Below are 19,692 nucleotides of genomic sequence, written 5' to 3' on the forward strand. Positions count from 1 at the left end.
GTACATTCAAAATGACATCTCTCTACATGGCTCAGACTAACTCTGTTGTTTAATAGTGTATATAACATGATCAAAAGGAAAAAATCATGATAATCATGATCATGAGAAATCACGAAGAAAAGAAAAAAATACAGCAAAAAAAAAAACATTTTATTTAACAATATCTTTTTTTTGTCTTTATTTTGGAACACTGTCCACCTTCCACTGTGTATTTCCCAGCATGCTGCTGTTCTGACCACAGTTTGTTGGCTACAATTGAAAAATAAAACAAATCTATAACATTTTGCATTGTTGTCTATTTTTTATGCTCATTTAACGATATTGATCCGATTACTGTAACATCTGTACGTCCAAGAAAGGTGAGAAGTCTTCAGGTCGTTCAGAATGTGAGAGAGTGAATGAGCGGCGACCTCCCGCCGTGTCGACACGCAGCTTCATTGTGAAACCGACCACAGGAAGTAGCGATCTCGCTTACTCTCGGTGTCTTTGTGCAGTTCTGAAGTTGTCGGGGAAGTTTACCTCTCATGTCTGTATCAGTTCATTGAGAAAGTTGGAGAGTGAGATGAGCGGACAGACGGTTCCTGCGGACTTCTCAGGACACATGTTGGACCTGGACGAAGACGAAGACCTGGAGGTTTTCAGCAAGGTAAAGAACAACTGCCCGAAAAGCTCTCAGCTGCAAACACGAACATCGCTCTTCTTGCTACGTGGATCGATCTGACCCTGACTGGCTGTGACATAGCCGCTTTACCTTTAGCATGTAGAACAACACACAGCCTATTTCATACTGTTGTTTTATAGGTTGTGCCAGTCTGAAGTCTGAAGTGCTCCTAGTGACGTAGAGAAGGAATCAGCTGATGAGCTGACCTTAGGACCCGACTGTCCCATCCGCCTTTTACTGCTTTTTACAACACAAACGCCAAACTCCCTTTAGTTTTCTATGAAGTTGATGTTTGTTTGCTTAACTTCAAAGCTTTACACCAGATAGACAAGTACTTCAGAGATTTTACTAACCTAAAGGTTCGACTTTTCAATTCGGTTTGACTTTAATACAACAATCAACACTTGCAGTGGATTGCAACAGAGTTTCAGCTCAGACTGGTTCACCTGTTGAAAACCTGTTTTTAAGCAAACGAATTTGATCTTGAACTTCAAGTTAAAATGCTATTGATTGAGTGCTTAATGGTGCATTATGTAGATGCCGAATCAAACGTTTTAAGAGTTTACAATTCTCAATAGTTATGTTTCATAGGCCATGTGTTATGCTCATAATAGAGGGCACTATTAATTGTGAAATTTCTGAATGATGTCTGGTGTGACATTATTTTCCTCACAGTGACTTTAAAGTTGAATAAATTCTGTAACTACTTGCCAAGTTACATGTACCACTGTTCTTTAAATGAGCAGTCATAGAGCTCCAAGTCTAAATGTGATCTGATCACAGGAGTCAGAGATAGTAGATATAAATGTTGAACCACACATTTGTTTAAAAAGGTAGAAATGGTGTTGATAATAATAATAATCAAAAGAACATAGCCTTCACGACCTAATGTAGATAACATATTGTGATTTAATACATCCACATGTATTTCTGTGTGAGGGCTTTAAAAAGTGTACAAAATGCTGTGGTTGATTTAGTGCCAAATGTGAACTGAGGGAAGCTCAATCAAAACAGAGAGAACAGCAGTTTCATTCTACTTTCTCACAAATCATGAATGTAAAGGGCCGTAGTGTGTATCACCAATACAATGTGCAACCATGCGCATGGCTGCGTTACCTTGTAAACCAGAGGCCTGTACGACAAAGCAAGTTCAACATACCCGGGATATCTTTTCCTTATCTGGCTTCACTGAGCCTAACATTGGCCGTCCAGATAACCAGTACTATGAAGCTGGTTATCAACCTACTCAGTCAACCTATGGTTTTACTATCCAGCTACAGAGGCAGGGTTGTTAATTATGAGCGACATCATCAGAACCATGAATGAAGTGACCATTCTGAATATGTCACATAAAAAAAGAAACTTAAAAATAACATCAGACTGTTTCTGCTACTGAAGCAAAGAGTGGAAAAGTAGTTAATGAGTGATGAGGTCTGACTGACCCAAATGTTGCTTTATAATCACAGGAGCCAATTAACAGTGTGGATTACTTCTCTAATAAAAGACAATATTTTGTTTTTATTTCCAGTTATCATCACACAGTTGTCTCATGTTGTTCTGAGCTGCAGTGATGGAATCAGAGTGTAAAATCACTGTCAGCTTCACTCTACTATTAAAATGCAGCTAAAATCATCATCATGTGTTTAGTGTTGTAAACGATCTCTCTGTTTGTTAGAAGCTCTGTTTTAAAACCAGAGTGGAAATAGAAACATGGAATGATAAAATGTTTCCACTGACCTATAGAAATATATATATCACACTTTTTTACTTGTCACTTTATTGTAACTCAGGACTTCTGTCCATGTCGGGATCTTGTAAGAATGATGACTGATTGGTCAGTGGTTGGAGTGTTGACAGGTTGTGATCCAGTCCTCTGAAGTTAACCTGCTCCAGAGCAGGTTAGCTGTTCAGCATAAGTTACTATGGTGATGAACCCCGGTAAGAAGTGAGCCAGCGTTATAGGACTGAAAACCCAGAGTTAAACCTGAAGTTACCTCGCTGCTTCATAGTACAGGCCTCTGGTGCATTATTGTTGTCAACAGCAACTGTGTTGTCATCTCCTGGCTGGCAGAAGATGTAAAGATGCTTGTTTGGAATATCACCTGACATGTGAAGATGCTCTGTGATCAGATGATTGCTGATTGTTGAGGGTTTTATGTCAAAATAAAAGCACCTATTCAAGTAACATCTAGAGCTGAAATGATTAGTCAGATAATTAGATCCATTATAATCAAAACATACAACAGCACAACAACAAACAGTATATGTTATAGGAAATTAAATTGCATGTCTTTGGGTTTCTTTCTTAGACAAAACAAGTTATTTGAAGCTTTCCAAGTTATTGTGATGGTCATGTTTCACTATTTTTGAACATTTATTAGTTTCACCCACAGTATGATCAGGATCATCAAGCCAAAATCAATAGTATGATTACAGTATGTGGTTTTTCAACCAGTGACAGGAGTGGAACCTGGTGTTCTGCTGCTGTAGCTCTAGTTCTACTTCAAAGTTCCACATGTTGTGTGTTCAGAGATGCTCCTCTATAGCTAAAACCAGTCTGGCCATTCTCCCCTGACCTCTCATTAACAAAATTAGCAAAAGCCCAGACCTGCCACTCACTGGATGTATCACATGTGTCTTCAGTCTGTTAAGTTTAGGCAGCTAACACTGCTTGGCTGAAGTTAGGAAAAGATTGTAGTCATGTTAAAAAGAAACTAGCCTAATGTTGACTGATAACAGCTTTTACAGTCTGTGGTTGTAAACTTCCCTCTTTACTCCACAACAACAGTGTCAGTCAGTATTTGCAGGAAGTAGCTCGTGAACAGGCTGTTTCAGATAGTGCTGCAACTAATAATCACATTCATTGTTGATCAATCTGTTGGTTATTTAGTATGATTTATGAATTACAAGATGGTGAGAAATTCCCATTACAGTTTCTCAGAGCAGTTTATAAAGATATAAAACAGAGGATGGCTTTGGAGAAGCTGCAACCAGAGAATATTTGGCAGATTTGCCTGATAAATGACTTTTGTTGTTTGACTAATCTATGAATCAGTTGCTTTGTTCATATTCATACTATACAAATGAGATATCAGAAAAAATAGGCCCATCATTTTGGAATCAGTGCTGAAATTCTTACATTTCAACATTACCCTGCTGTTAGTTGTAGAGATTATATTACTGCTGTAAAGTTATGATTCCAGGTTGGAAAAATAACATGACGCGAGGAACGGTGGTGGCTCTTGGAAAGTTTTCGATACATCAGTGGGCCGATTTTATCATCTAATAGAAGCTAATTGCAGATAAATGTGTATTGATGTTTTCACGGCCGATAAGTAACATGAGTAACTTTATTAGCAGTAGTAGTTGCTGTTGTGTAGTTTGTCCACTGTTGGCAACACACTAATCTCAATTCACTTGAAGGCATCACAGCTGAGCTGGCCCCTGACAAAGCAGAACAGAGTCTGTGTTCGTGTCTTCATGATAAGGTGCTTACTTGTGAGTGAAATACATGAGTTGAATGATAATAAAGCATATCCGCTCATAATTGTATACACTAAATAAGCCTGACAGCCTGGTTTTGTTACAGTAAGCTACAGTCAGCACCTCCTCCTCCTCTTCCTCATCAGCAGCACAGCAGTCGAGTGGTGTGAAGCCTGTTGACAAATTTGGTTTTACGTTTCATTATTAGTTAGACAATTCTAGCGAGTGAATGAACAGCGGCCCTGTCGTTTCCTGTCTTGTCAGTATAACGCTGACAGACGCTATAAAATGCTACAGTTGAACTGTATCTAAATTAGTTCCCAGTTAGCCACCGAGCCAGTGAATGTCATGGCTTGCCAGTAGTGTGAACGATAGCTAATGAGTTGTTAACATGTAGCGTGACACTCATTCTGTGTAAATGACATAATAGTAATATGATAAAAACTACATAATGTCTTGCTCAGTACATATCTAGGTCAGGCTTTAGTAAGAATGTATGAAAAAAACAGGCTGATCAGTGCGTCCTTACTGCTCTGTCAGGGTGGAGGGTGTGTCATTTCACCTGCCGCAGGTTTAACCTCAAACCTGTAAAGAAGCTGTGCTGCCCAGCTCACTGTGATACTGGCCTTTTCTATTTCCATGAAGGCACTTCCAGGCACAGCTGTTTTTCCCCTCAGAGACTTACATACACATCAGTATGCTGGTAGAGTTAGACAGGCTTGTAGAGAGGCGGTGCGCTGAGCTTCTGTATGTGAAAGATACAGAAGAAAACACTGACATTAAGGTAAAGATTACAATGTATATGAAAAATGTACCCAAATCACGTAACTATGATAGAGAAACAAACAGAACTAACATACTTTAAATGTGATGCATATAAATATATTCAGTGAATTTATAGCTAGCTTCCTGGATATACTAATCACTATAACCAGGCAGTGATTAACAGTTATTATGTTAATAATGTAGATCTAGTTTATATCATACATACAGAGAGTTAGAATAGCTGTCACTTCAGTTCCACACTTGTTAACAGTTTATCATAAAGAACACATTTTCAATGCATAGAGAGAGTCTAAAAAGGAGTATTAACCTCTGGATGCCAAAGGAACTAAACTAAGAGTCATCAGCCATGTTTGGCAGTGTTGCTGTCATAAAATCTTGTGATTTTCCACTTCCAAGATGAACCTCTTGTTGTCCATGGTGTCAAATATCTGCTGAGACACTCTTGACCCGGCTGACGTCTGGCCCGGTGCCACCAGTTATGACGTCATGTTGATGTAGTGATGCGACATACGATCTTCACGGGGTGTTTTATTTTGAAACTTGATTGGATGCTCTATGCCATTACCGTGTCTGACGTCCTGCCCGGTTTGATCTGCTCTGTGCAGCTTGCTGCGGCTTCCGTCAAAAATAGACGAAGTGCGTATGTTTAGCGGAACGGAGCCAAGCGGAGAGCCATCTGGTGTGATCACAAACATTGACTAGATCAAGTGGATATCTGCCACGTTTACAGTCTTTTTAGCATCAAATTCCCTCTTTGTGTTTCCTCGGACAGTGTTTCCCTGTTGAGCTGCAGGTGGAAGTTTAGTAACAAAAAGAGGCACTTTAGCACTAAAAAGACTGTAACGTTGAAAGATATCTACTTGATTTGACTCATTTGAAGCTTCATATTAGCTTCAGATAAACTTTTGTAATTGTAAGTGCATTATGAAGGGATCTTCTAATGGTCAGTATGAACAGGAGGGATCATTATGGCAAGAAAAAACAATTTCAGTGTTCATTTGGGCTCCTAACTGTTGTTAAGACAGACGTGAAAAATCATCAACCCGTTGTTTAATTTAGCTTGTGAGCATGCCAACATTTGCTAATTAGCACAAAGTGCAGCTGAGTTTTGTAGATATTTGGTTATAAACCAAAGTATTAGACAAAGTAAATTGTTGCCTTGATGACGGCACTAGATGAAAAGTGATTACACTTCATCCTGAGGGAACATGAATGTGAACCAAATTTTACGGCAATCCATCCAACAGCTGTTGAGACATTTGGTTAAAAATCACAAATGCCAACGTCATGAAGGCGCTGGAGGAAGTCAGAGAATCACTAAAGTGGGAACCATTAGTACAGCATCCCCTGGCAATGCATCCTGTGGTTGCTGAGATATTTCCGTCTGGATCAAAGTGTTGGACTAGAGAGACATTCATTGCCATCCCTGAAGATAGAGGACAAAAAAAAGACAAATTCAAACATGGTTACTATATAGATGATATACTGCAAACTCACTCCATTAAGTCTCATTACTGTAAATTATATTAGAAAAGCTGTCACTCACTTATTCCCACTGCTTTCGGTTTGATTTGTTTGTTATATGAAGACATCTGGAAAAATAGTTTAACCACAATTCTAAATCAGTGTGCAAGATACAGTGAATGAAATTGCAGGTAGCCATAGCAACAGTACTGATGCTGACATGGACCTAACCATGGTTAAACTGACTACAGACTTACACAGAAAAAAATCAAACGCAGTCTGTCTTTTCTCCTGTTGATAAGTGGTGTATGGTTTTACACTGAGACGTGTCCCAACATGAAGACAACAGCAAACCCTCTTTGTCTCCAACTGTGTCATTATATTTTGATATTGGCACACCTGCTCCTACATCTTACCTACTCATACATGCACTGAGAGACAGACAGCAGGTTGTAATGATACATGCATAGTGGTGATAAATAAACAACAGTGTACAGTACATGATCTGCTGCAAGATCATGTTCTAAATATGCTAAACTGTTGCTTACTACATGAACTATTATTTTTAGCACAGAGCTGGATTTTTGTTTCTCAGTTCAATACAATTTAATTTCAGAGAGTATCAATTAAATGAGTTTTAATTCATTTTGATTAGATTTGATGTTCAGTCTTTAAGATGACAGTTACATATATTTCTTTTCTTTTCGTTATTTTTCAAGATTTTTGAACATTCCTGCAGAGCTGAATTTGTTCGCTCAGTGACTCCTGATGCCAGAGCTCATTTAGTTCTAGTCAAACATGATATTAAATGAAATAAATGTAGCCAGGAGCTTTCGCCTCCTCTTGTACTGAAACACATTAACACAGTTACTATAACAACTGAGCTGCTACATGATCCAAAGCAGTTTTTCCTGTGAATAACAGTTATTTTTAGTTGTGGATACATTTGGCTCAGGTAGTCTCACATGTTGTTAAATGTAACATATGCATACGATGACATTTGTGGACCCCAGAATCTTGTAGAAATTGCTACTTCCTTCTCCCCTCAGGCTGTTACCATAACAACCAGTCTCGTGGCGAGCTCATCACAAAGAATTTAGTTGTGGATATTAGTGCGTGCATACTGTGGTCTGAATTAACTTCAGTTTTCTGCAGTTAAAAGCAGAGCATGTGTTGCCATTTTGGTTTGTTTGTGGTTCCTGGAAAAGGAGGCAGAGTGAGTACTCCGTGCAGCATATGCATAGTCAAATGATAAGCAGACTATCTGGGAGAGAGAAGTCATCACATGTTTGTTGTCACCGTGCTGTAGTGTGGAGCGGAGCAGGGGGCGGGGCTCTGGAACCTCTGCTGACCTCAGCAGCTTCTCAGCTGTTTTTACAGGAAACAGACCTGCAAGCAGCACACTAATGCTCATGGTTCACTGCTGTTTGCATAAACTGGATCATTTGAATGTGACAACATAAAGTCCACTGTGAAAAGGCCCGTGCTTCCAAATGAACCACACACACAGTACAGTATGTCACCATTAGCTGCTGGTGATAGATGAAAAGGCGCCAAAGTCAGCTGAATATTTGTTCCAGAATTTTGTGCTAATATATTATAAGTGAAAACTTTGACTTGCTGTTGTTGTGGTGCGAGATGAAAATACTTCTTCATTTGTCAGGATCATCAAAGTCATGTCATGGCAATCAATCCAATAATAGTTGAGACATCCCCCCCCCCCCCCCCCCCCCCCCCCCCACTCCGGTAGAGTAGCGTGATCATAGACCATAATTTTTTCTTGGAAACCTCACGTAACTTAGCCTATATAAAGAAAATAGTTTCCAAAAGTATTGCAACTGTGAACAAAGCAAAAGTGTATTTTGGATTATAAAGCCCTTGACATGTTGCACTTCTCACTTATTTTACTGGAGGGGCAACACATATAATAGAGCAGTATGAATTATGAATCAGGCGGTTTATCAAGTCAAGAGTCATAAAACTGAAGAATTTAGCCTACTTTTTTAGTTATATTTATAGCCTAAAGTGGATTATTGCCTGAAAACATGTTTGTGTTAAGATCAGGTGATGATGATCATAGAAGGAAATTTCATTTTAAAACTCAGTTTGCACACATTAAAGCAGTCTTATTTCAGTATATGGAGTCAAACTGTGGAATTATCTGGTGAATAATTTCAAATGTTTATATATTATTCAATCTAAGAAAAATTGTAGAGACCAAATAATTGGATGATATGAACATAATGAATGATTTTTATGTTTAATAGTCTGGAATGTCAGCACACTGGAATAGCTCCCAAAATCTTTTTATTATTGACTGAAAAAGACAATGTCACAATGTTAAATTGCATTTGAGTGTGTGGTCAAGTGCTGTTCAAAGTATTAGCCGACTAACCGTCTGTTTCTTGTCCCTGCTCTTTCCCGATCATATTTTGTTTGGAATTTGATGTTGGAAGTGATATCAATAGAATCAAATATCCTGTCATTACCACTTGTACCAGCAGAGGTCACTGCTCGTCAAAAGCCCCATAAGTAAATCTTGTAAGTAATGTGTCTGAAATGGCTTGGCTTACTGTAACGTAACCTAAATTAACCACTAGGTGGAGTGCTGAAGATGTTATTCATATTAGGCCTATACATAATGGATAATCATTATTTGGGTAAAATGAACATTTCTTCAAGCTGTATGAGTTTTATTACTGCTGATCTTTGACCTTTTTACCATTTAGAATGTTGTTGATCCGGGAATCAAAGTTTTTTTCTCAAATTGATGTCACTGCTGTGGATTGCTGTAGAGTTGACAGCTCAGTTCTGACAATGGCAACACTTTCACTCTTTATTATTGAATGTACTGTACAGTCCAGTCTGTGTGTGAGAGAGGTGGATGGACTAACTAGGGATTAATCCAGTCCAATTTTTGTACTGAGCATATTTATCCTCAATCGAGTTCTTACCCCACACACCATCTGGATAGGTTTGCAAATTGTGAATGCGCCCACAGGGTCCAGATGGCGTTCAGAGTTAGTCCTCAAAGACAAGCTGAGTGTATCACTGTTGAAAATCCCAACTTCTGAAAATCCTCACAGTTGCAGTCTTCTAGAATGATGAAATATGCTCCTTAAATGTTGTGTATTTTAAGTATTTGGATGCAGTCATAGTGGTGATAATTATAGCAGGTGATATACTTTTATAACCTTATTAAAGTGACAAGTCAAGGGATGCAAGTAACAATTATTTGTTGGTCTACTACTTTGGTCCAGACTGAAATTGTCATGAAATTGTGTACAGATAGATAGAATGAAGGCCAGAAACTGAGACACATTAGTCCCATAATAAACAGAGGTCACAACTCCAGTAACGCTTGTAGTATGTGTTCTTTCAGCACCACCATGAGGTTGACATTTTTGGTTTTAAGTGATATGTCTTAACAGTGTTAGATGAATTTTCATGAAATTTAGTAGACATTTATGCTCCCCTCAGGATGAGTCCAGTACTTTAGTTTTGCAGGTATTTCATCATTAACCAATAATATTCCCATCAGCCTCAGCTGTACTTTGTGTTTAGTTGTAATTGGCAATTAGTCTATAAAGTATGAAAAGGGAAAAAAAAGAAAAATGTCCATCACAGTTCCTCAAATCCCAAAGTTATCTCTTTAAATTGCAGTTTTTGTCTGACAAACACTTCAAAACTCAACAATATTAAATTTGTAACGTTATAAAAAAGTAAAAAGCAACAAATCCTTACACTTGAGAAACAAGTGTTTGGCATTTTCGCTTGATAAATGACTTTGGGTTAATCACTTATCAAAATTGCTGTCTTCATTTCCTGACCTTGATAGTTCATTCTTGAACTTGTAAACAGCAGATGACAAAACAGTCTTAACTCAAGGTCCACTTACTTGTTTTGGAGCTAATCAGAGTTTTCATCAATGCAATATTTTTTCAGTCGTCAAAGAATCTGACTATTATTCTGTATGACACAACAAGCCAGTGAGTTGACCTTGAGTTGGAATTGCCTTGTTAGCTGCTTTTTCCAAGGTCAAGAATGAACTGTTGAGCATAACATTTAACCAACATGGATAAGAAGTGCTAACAGTGTTCAGAATCCTCACATATTCAGCTGTATCTAAATGGACAGCATTCATTAGTAATAATTCAAGGTTTTAGATGGATGCATTTGGCTCGTCCACTGACCTTGTTCCAGATGTTCCGACAACTCCACTATTGGATGGGATAGAAAAGAATAATAATTAAAAAAAAGACTGAGCTATGTGACCTACTGTGTGAATTTCTAGCCTTTCAAACACGTGCTATACAGCAGATCATTTATTTCCAATGGCTGAACCCTCTGTTGGAAAACAGGCTTCTTGCTCTTGGTAGTTTATGGGTTGAAACTGAAACTTTGTTGAGTTTGAGAGGCAGATTTACAAGTTGGGCCAAACACATTCAATACACTTTTTTTAAAGACGAAGAACTAAGGGTAGAATGACACTGCAGCCAAAAGGTTGTAAAACTCTAACAGAGGTTGCTATGGGTGTGTTTCAACATGATTGATGAGGTGAAGCCATTTGTGAATGTTAAGCAAAGCTGGAGAGAATGTCACTTGACCTCACAACTTGCTTTCACAGATCCAAGAACAATAAGTGATAGAGGGTTTCAAGCTTATTTTGCCATGATGCAAATCGTTGCAAAGAAAAAAAACATCTCCTGATACCTATTCCAATACCTTAGGTTTCTTTTAGCTTCCTTACATGCTCCTGAACCTTGTTTAAACATGTGATAAAGTGTATGTACTCTGTATGAATGTATTTTGTCCATGCCTGCCCAACTGCAATTCAATCATGATTACCTGCAAAAAGTGCAGAAAATCTAGTGTCAGAAAAACAGTATGGAGCAAATCAGTGGTAACATTACTACTAACTAGTTAATACTAAGAGGAATGGCTACACTTGAGGGTAGGGTGAAAAGCCTGCCATCATAGAGAGAGGTAGTAGTTGTGTAAAGAGTGAAACAAGACAGCTCGAGAGAGAAGTTCAAATCCTTTATATAGCTACTGTATTTCTATAGTTTTGTAGTTTGGATAATGGAGAGCTTTTGCTTGTTGTAAAAGTCACTATGGATTAACAGTGACATTGTCTTGTTGGTCCAGAACACATCCCTGGCAGATGGAGACCCAATGCCCAACTCTCCCAGCTCCATGGTCAACCAGTACCGACTGGAGGAGGACGAGGAACAGCAGGATGCCAACACCAAAGACCTCTTCATCACTGTTGACAACCCAGAGAGCCATGTCACTGCCATCGAGACCTTCATCATGTACAGAGTAGTGACTAAGGTGAGGAAGGAGGCCTTGCATGTTTATATGCATACAATATGTTAAAGATCCCCTCCAGGCATGTTGTAAGATGTGTATAAAATACTCAATTTTCAATAATAATTTTGGGCTAATATGATTTTTTTCCACAAAAAGAGAGAAACTTTCCACTTTCAGCAGATGAATGTGAAAATAAACTCTGCACATACATCATTCTGTGTGGAAAAGCTCAAACATCCAACTGTAGGAACAAGAAGAAAAACACATTTTTTAGTGGAGGGGGACTTAACTGATTTGACCCATTTTAACAAGTTCTTAAAATGAACTGGGCCTGTATTTATCAAGAATTTCAGAGTAGAAATCTGAAAGAAAGTCTGAATTGACCAAAATTTGTCAGAGGCATATTTGGTCCTACTTTTAGGACTGGGTGTAAAAGCATTGTAACGACTTTCTGAAAGGAGTACTCCTGTAATATTGTCGGACTCATGAAAGACAGTTTTATAAAAGGACTTAAATTGATGCAGCAGAACCAGAGATATTGTTTGTGTTATTGCATGCATTCTTATTCCTTTTAAAAAACCCCGTGCCTACATTACCCACAATGCAACTCGACCACAGACTGTTCGGTTGCCTGTTTAGGTGTGTTATGCTAGAAGCAGCTAATGTAGCCTGGAGCTGCTAGCCTCCAGCAGGGATGAGGAGCATCTACAGAGGTCTGGTAACCTCACTTCTTTCTAACTCCACACCCAAAAATTCCTTCATTTTCAAACTTGAAGTCCTCAGCCCCAACCGACACTGACTTAAGTGACATCACCTGCTCACTCTGGAGACACAAAAGACTTAACACAACTTTTTACACATATAGTTGTTCCCAACACCTGGAAACACACTGATGTGTGAATAAGTGGTTTCCCCTTAACTTAGAAACTTAGAAAATCACTTCAGACTTTGGTGATAATTAGGAGAGCTCCAGGGGTTCTTAACTGTGAGGAGCTGCCAGGACATGGAGGTCAGCCAGAGACAATCATGGGAGGAGATATTTTGCGGGAACCTTTGATGACAATCACCTCATTTAAAAGCTAGCATTGTGATTAAAAATTGAGCACATTTCTTGTGCTGGGTGGAATTGTTCTACCAACAAGGAGAAGACATGCTTTCCCCACAGAGGCTGAGTTCCTCATAACGTTAAACAGCTGTGACTACTCCTACAGCTCATCAGATAAAGTACTGATTGTTGCTGAGGTTATGGAAAAACAAACAGCACAGCTCTACTATAAGCATAGTAAACCATGTGATTGGATAAGACTAACTGGGATAATTCCAATCATTCCCCTCTTTTGATATTTAAATTTTTGTTAGGTCAATTCATTGGCTTGTCCATGTTTACTTACATTTTACTATGCAAGTGGAATATTTTTGAATATCATTATAACATGTATGATATTTATTCATTTTAGCATAATTTTTTGCATATATGCTGCAAAGTTCTACAAAGTTTGTTTTCTTTAATAATTAGTTTTTGGGCATTTATGGCTTTATTTGTTCACTTACAGGAAATGAGGGGTAGAGAGAGATGGGTAGTGAGATGCAGCAAAGGTCTGGCCTGCCATGAAACTGTGGACACTGTGGTTCATGGTCAACCTCTTAACCCTCAGCCCACCAGAGCCTAACTGCAAACCTAACGGATGTGATGGAAATGGAGAAGCCTGAAAATAAGTTTTGTGCATGCATTAGTACTCTACTCTCAGCCCCAGCACCAAATGCTAGTGAGGTCTGTTGAAGTTCAGCACACTGTGACACTGCTTCTGATGCAGTCCAGTGTGATCAACACTTCAGCCACTTAAGAGAGGCTGCTGTGTGAGGATGTTATCACTGTACTACAGTGTGACCAGGACACACACCTCTTATTCCTTTGACTGTGAGAAAATCTTACAGCTTGATCCCACCGGGTGGGAACCTACCATTCAAAAGTCTTGTTGAATCCTTCACTCTCAATAAAATTCATAGAAATAATTATACCTGTTTTGTTCTCCTGTTTTAGATAACATGAAATCATAATATAGCATGACTGTGAACGTATTTTCTCTATAAACAAATAATGTCAAACCTAAAGAAAAACTCTGCTCCCTGAAGCATTAATGAAGGATATATATATAGACGCAAAATACATTTGTGGTTCAAAATTTGATGTAAGGACTAATTATAAAGGGATACTTGAGTCGGGTCAAAAATGACCCGCTCCATACTATCAAGGGTCAGAATATGAACAGTATATAAGGGTTAAGACAGGTGCTGAGGTGTGACCTGGCTGCAGAAGGGCTTGGGGCAGTTTTGATGTACAGCTGGGTATCATCAGCATAGCAATGGAAAGACATCCCATGTCTGCTGATGCCACATCCAAGGGGGGAGCATGTAGAGGGTAAACAGGATGGGGCGAGGGTTAGGGTTGCGTTTCAAATGTTCCAGTTGTTTAATATTCCAAATAACTATCAGCAACCATCAGAAAAACTGCAAATTTCAAGTTTTACTTTGAGACAAGAACGTCCCTGCTGAAAGTCAATGTGGGAAGCTTCATCAGTATATCTCAGTCCTACTCTGAGGTACTTGAAGTGTTTTAGTCCCAGTTTAACTTTCGGTGCAGTTCCAAGGAGAGTTTCTGAGAGACACTTGATGAATACAGGTTCAGATCTGTGTAACATCTGAATACTAGCATGTATACAGTATATGGAAACACTCCATGTTCTTTAAAAAGGTGCATGGTGGCTTGGTAATGATTTGGGATTCTCTCTCCAGACCACACGGAGCGAGTTTGACTCCAGTGAGTATGAGGTACGCCGACGCTACCAGGATTTCCTTTGGCTCCGAAGTAGACTGGAAGAAAACTACCCAACGCTCATAGTCCACGTATGTATCCGCACACCACATCATCTGTTCTGCTCATCTGTGGGCTGCTGCAGTGACTTCATATGTCATCTCATATTAAAGGTTGGAAGGCAGTCAATGTGGTATCTCATTTTCCTTTTTTTAATTGATTTTCCTTTTGGAATAGTTTGCCACCTGGCCCATAACAGTGTTTTTGAATTATTCAACCACAAGTCATACATACTTAACATTACTGCTAGTATATATAAAACTCAGAAGAAATGGTCTTAAGAATGGTCCCTCACTTGGATCATGAGCAGGGCTCTAGTGGAGGGTAAACGCGTTTAAATGCCATTTATCCACCTCTCAAATTCTGGAATAGTGTTTACACATCCCCCCCTTGAGTCCTTACACAGACTTTATACCTTCTAATACAGCCAAACTAGGCTCCTTCTCCAGTTCCTGCACTGTTTTTTTTTTTGTTTTGTTTTTTTTTAACTGAAGCTTTTCATATTTTCATGCTGAAGGAAGGGATGAGAATAGAGGAAACAGATATCTTTTCCAGGAGCTCTGGAATAATTTGGGAGTTGAGTCTTAACACTTAGCTTTTCTGATACACTTTTATATTACATTGCTTTATGTGTAATATCTGCTTTGCACACATATAAAGATGAAATAATTTATGATTATTTTTAAAATCCACACAAATGACAGAAGTTGATAGAGCTCTGAATTAAAGAAGCCAAAAGAACAGGAAGAGAATCGGTATACATGTTCTTACTAAATGCTCAGTGTTACACTATCCACTCTTTACTTCCCTGTATGAAAGGGAACTGACACCATACTGGCTCTGTGGAACTGCATCAACATCATGGCACGCTGCCTTTGTTTGACTCTCTGACTGAGCACAATGTATGGATCTTTTCCTCAGCCTCTGCCAGAGAAGTTTGTGATGAAAGGCATGGTGGAGCGCTTCAACGACGACTTTATCGAGACCAGGAAGAGAGCCCTGCATCGCTTCCTCAACAAGATCTCTGAGCATCCCATCTTGTCCTACAGCCAGCACTTCAAAGTCTTCCTCACTGCACAGGTCACACACACACACACACACTCACACACACAGAGAAAATCTGAGAGTCCACATTGTTTTTTTTTTTGAAAGAAAGAAAGAAAAGAAAATAAATATAAATTTTCCATTGTGTTGAACTATTCCTTTAATACTGAACATCATTGTGTCATGGAGCACTTTTACTAACAGTGATGCACAGTTTAACTGAAGTCTTGGTGTTGGACCACCTTCAGGACTTGGCGTCTCACAGGAAACAGGGTCCAGGCTTCCTGAGCCGGATGGGAGAGACGGTGAGGGCGGTGGCCAACTCGGTACGAGGCCTCAGGAACCGACCGGAGGAGTTCAGTCTCATGCAGGAGTATGTGGATGACTTCAGCAACAAGATCTCCTCTGTGGACAAAGTCACCCAGAGGATCATCAAGGAACAGAGAGGTACTGCAGCAGTCACAGCCAGGGGCACAAAGAAATGTGTTGGTTTTTTGTCATGTCATGTTCAATTAATTAAAAATACTTTGGCTAAATGTTCAGCATTTGAATATGTATGTATGTCGTTTATCTTTTTATGCCACAGTGAAATCAAATCAATCATTGGTTTTTCTGTCCCCAGTCACAGCTTGGGGGCGGAACCATGGGCAGAGCTTATCATTGCAAATTTAGTGTTTTTATAATTTAATTTTGTGCACACAAATAGAAAATGACAGTTCAATTTGATTGAATGCTTTCATTTTAATATTGGCAGCTATAGACTTCCATAGTCTGGTACAGGGTTGAATGGTGGCTGAAGCATATAGCAATTTTTACTTTTCATTTAATAAAACTTTTGTCTCAAAAATCATATTGTATGAAGAAATTCTAAGTTGTTGTTTCATCCCAACTGTTATTTCAATCTGACATGAATGCAGCACAGAGCTAAAGCTACCTCCAACTGGATTGTGGTTAAATGTGTCCCTTGTGTCTCCAGAGTATCTGGATGAACTGAAGCAGTACAGCCCCACATACACCCAGTGGGCGGGTTTAGAGGAGGAGCTTGAGGAGCCGCTGAAGGGCGTGGCCAGCTGTGTGGAGCGGTGCAGCAAGGAAACAGAGGAACAGATCCACCATCTGTCTGAGGTCCTGGTCCCCGCCCTGCATGAGTACGTCCTCTGTGCTGAGACGCTGAAGGTGAGCCGCAACCACACTGCTCATGTCTCCTCCTCCACCTCACATCTGTTCCAAACTAACAAATTTGCCTCAGGACAGGTATGGAATTTGCACATGTCCTGGAAAACCTGGAATACAGCAGACTGGCTTTCCACAACTTGATAGTAGCTGGATAATGGAAAAAAAAAACTATGGTACGAGCCCCTGAATGGTATGAGCCCCTGAATGCACCTCAGGACAAATAGACAACATCCCAGCTGGCTCATGCATGTAACTTCAACTAAAGACATGTTTTTTCTACTAAACCCTTTGGCAATTTGTTAAGCAGTCCAGTATGAATCAGCCAAATATGATGACATAACAGGAAGCCACTGTAGCATCACTCGCTGTAATGAAACTGTCTAGTCAGAGAGACAGGTTTCCAAAACTGAGGTGCAACAGGTTCAAGTTATCACATGTGCAATGAGTCTTTTTAGATACAGTATAAACTGTCTCTTGGTTCCTCGCACAGCTCAGCACTTTATTTTTCTTGTTTCTGATTTCCCTGGTTACCAGCAGAGAAGACGGCTTCACCCTGCTTAGTACCAGCACTTATAATGTATTCAATTGTCTCATTGTGTTTGTGTTTTTATGTTGCCCAGCTGCAAAAATAATTTCCTCTTATGGGACCATAAAGATCTGAATTGAACTTCCAAAAGATGCCAAAAGATAAAATGACCATAACTGACAATCCTTTGTGAATGTATGACAGTTTTATTTATATATGTACAGTACTATGCAAAAGTTTTAGGCACTCTAGATGTTTAGATCCTAACTGGGAATCCACATAGAAAGTGAAATGTGAGTGGCGCATAAGTGCTATTAAAGTGTTCTGTCCGTTCAATCCACACCAAGTCCGACCTGCAGTCAGCATTATCCATAATGCAACACCATCAGGGAGGCGTCTGATTGGTCCCAAATTTATTCTACAGCATGATAACAAGCCCAAACATCAGCCAGAGTCATAAAGAACTATCTTCATCACCAAGAAGAACAAGGAGTCCTGCAACAGATGGTTTGGCCCCCACAGAGCCCTGATCTCAACATCATGGAGTCAGTCTGGGATTAACATAAAGAGACAGAAGCAGCTGAGACGACTAAATCCACAGAAGAAGTGTGGCAACTTCTTCAATATGCAGGAACAACCGACCTGCCAATCACCTGAAAAACTGTGTGCAGGTGTACCGAGGAGAACTGCTGCTGTTTTTAAAGGCAACGCTGCTCACAGCAAATATTGATTTCATTTAGGTTTCTGCTGTTTACTCAACTTTGGATCAAGGTGACTGATCAATAAAAACTATTCAAAGCATCCTCACTTTACTTTACTGCCTAAAACTTTTGCGCAGTACTGTGTATCTGGGAAAATATACATGTTTTGTAATTAGTTGTGCTCAGAGTTTACAGTGGGAGGGAAATCTGTTTATGCTAAGCTAACCAACGTTATTTGGTCATTTAGTCTAATGTTATTGGCAGAACGTTTAGTAATTACAGGTATATTGTTTTTTTCATTAAATGTAAAGTGTCAAGTCAAATATGTCAACTATATTACCTCTTTTACAAGGTATCTGCAGGTCTTGAATCTTAAAAAGCTTTGATGTAGGTTTCCTAAAAAAAAAAAAAAAGGCCTTAGAATGTATTTAAAAGTCTTATATTTCATTCACAAAGGCCTTTTTAAATGAATTTTAAAAAAATGATTTTTTTATGTGAGTTTAGCAAAACTTGGCTGGAAAACAATCCCTGATTCTATTGTTCCAGACCTCTGACCTTAAATCAGTTCATTATTTTTTGGTTGGTTAATCTATCCATCAGTTCATCCATTATTTTTCTGCTGCTTGCATTCTATGCGGTATTAAAATGTCTTTTAAAAAGTCTTAAATTTAACTTGGTGAAACCTGCAGAAACCCTGTTTTACTCTTCAATGTAAACAAAATAACAACTAATCTCTACATTCTCTTCTGTTGAGCTCTGTATAAAATCCATAAAACCACATCCACATTCCTGTGAGCAACAAAATTCAGGTCCAGATGTATAGCCACACACTGACTGATATCATTTAAAATGTCCTGGAAACTTCCTAGAAATTGATCTCCTTTAAAAAGGGTGAGAACTTACAGAAGACTTACAGGCAGCTCAGTCAGCATTGTTTCCTTCAGATCGATTCAACAACCTCTCTCCGGCACCATTGACTGCCATGTTAGGATGCTTTTAACAGCTGTTTGGGGGAAACGTGTGTAAAAAAAAATGAGCAACATTCGTGGAATCACACTTCAAAACACTCACAGAGATCGATTGTTCTGGGAAATGGGCCCCTGGGTAATTAGTGAATTCTTTTTTTAAAAAAAGGTGACTTTATTGAATGAAACAACAAAACTCTTTGCTTGTCTGTCTAAGGCTGTGATGAGACGGAGAGACAACATCCAGGCTGAGTTTGAGGCCAAGAACGAGGCCCTGGCATCCAAAAAAGTCGACCAAGAAGCAGTAAGTGCAATTTCAGATCCGCACACACTCTCCCCCCCCCTCCCTCCCTCCCTCCCTCCCTCCTTGTGTCTCTCTGTGCCAGCAGATGTGTTTGTGTGTCCTCTGTCATCTTCCCGGAGATTATGTGTAATAAAGTGAAGCGTGGAGTGGGGCATCTCCCACAGGGCCACCCTCAGCTCATATTGGGGAGGAAAAAGGCTTCCTAGGGGGATTATCTAAATATCCAGGCTAGTCGGATGGAAGTCAGTCATCAGCTCAGTGGGAATAAGAGCTGTCAATATTATTTCACAGTGTAAGCCCAGCAGCTAATCGCAGCGTAATGAAAATTCCCATATCCTTTTTAGATGATGACTCACTTCAAAATGTCAGGAGACAAAGAATGAAGACGGAAAGTTAG

General features: G+C 39.3%; 1 protein-coding gene across 3 annotated transcripts in view; it reads left to right on the top strand.

Annotated features, from left to right (window-relative positions):
• Positions 1 to 213: 213 nt before the first annotated feature.
• The window catches only part of snx7 (sorting nexin 7), a 48,539-nt gene continuing 29,060 nt past the window's right edge, over positions 214 to 19,692 (top strand). For 2 of the 3 annotated variants that reach the window (XM_042400160.1, XM_042400161.1), the window contains exons 1-7: positions 214 to 646; positions 11,543 to 11,728; positions 14,501 to 14,611; positions 15,501 to 15,659; positions 15,872 to 16,070; positions 16,600 to 16,799; positions 19,209 to 19,295. In XM_042400160.1, coding sequence (XP_042256094.1) covers positions 563 to 646; positions 11,543 to 11,728; positions 14,501 to 14,611; positions 15,501 to 15,659; positions 15,872 to 16,070; positions 16,600 to 16,799; positions 19,209 to 19,295 — 1,026 coding nt within the window. In that variant the 5' untranslated portion in view covers positions 214 to 562. The remainder of the gene's footprint in view (positions 647 to 11,542; positions 11,729 to 14,500; positions 14,612 to 15,500; positions 15,660 to 15,871; positions 16,071 to 16,599; positions 16,800 to 19,208; positions 19,296 to 19,692) is intronic. The other variant, XM_042400159.1, reaches the window with a different exon arrangement.

This window comes from Thunnus maccoyii, chromosome 21, assembly GCF_910596095.1.
Source record: "Thunnus maccoyii chromosome 21, fThuMac1.1, whole genome shotgun sequence".
Classification (NCBI taxonomy): domain Eukaryota; kingdom Metazoa; phylum Chordata; class Actinopteri; order Scombriformes; family Scombridae; genus Thunnus; species Thunnus maccoyii.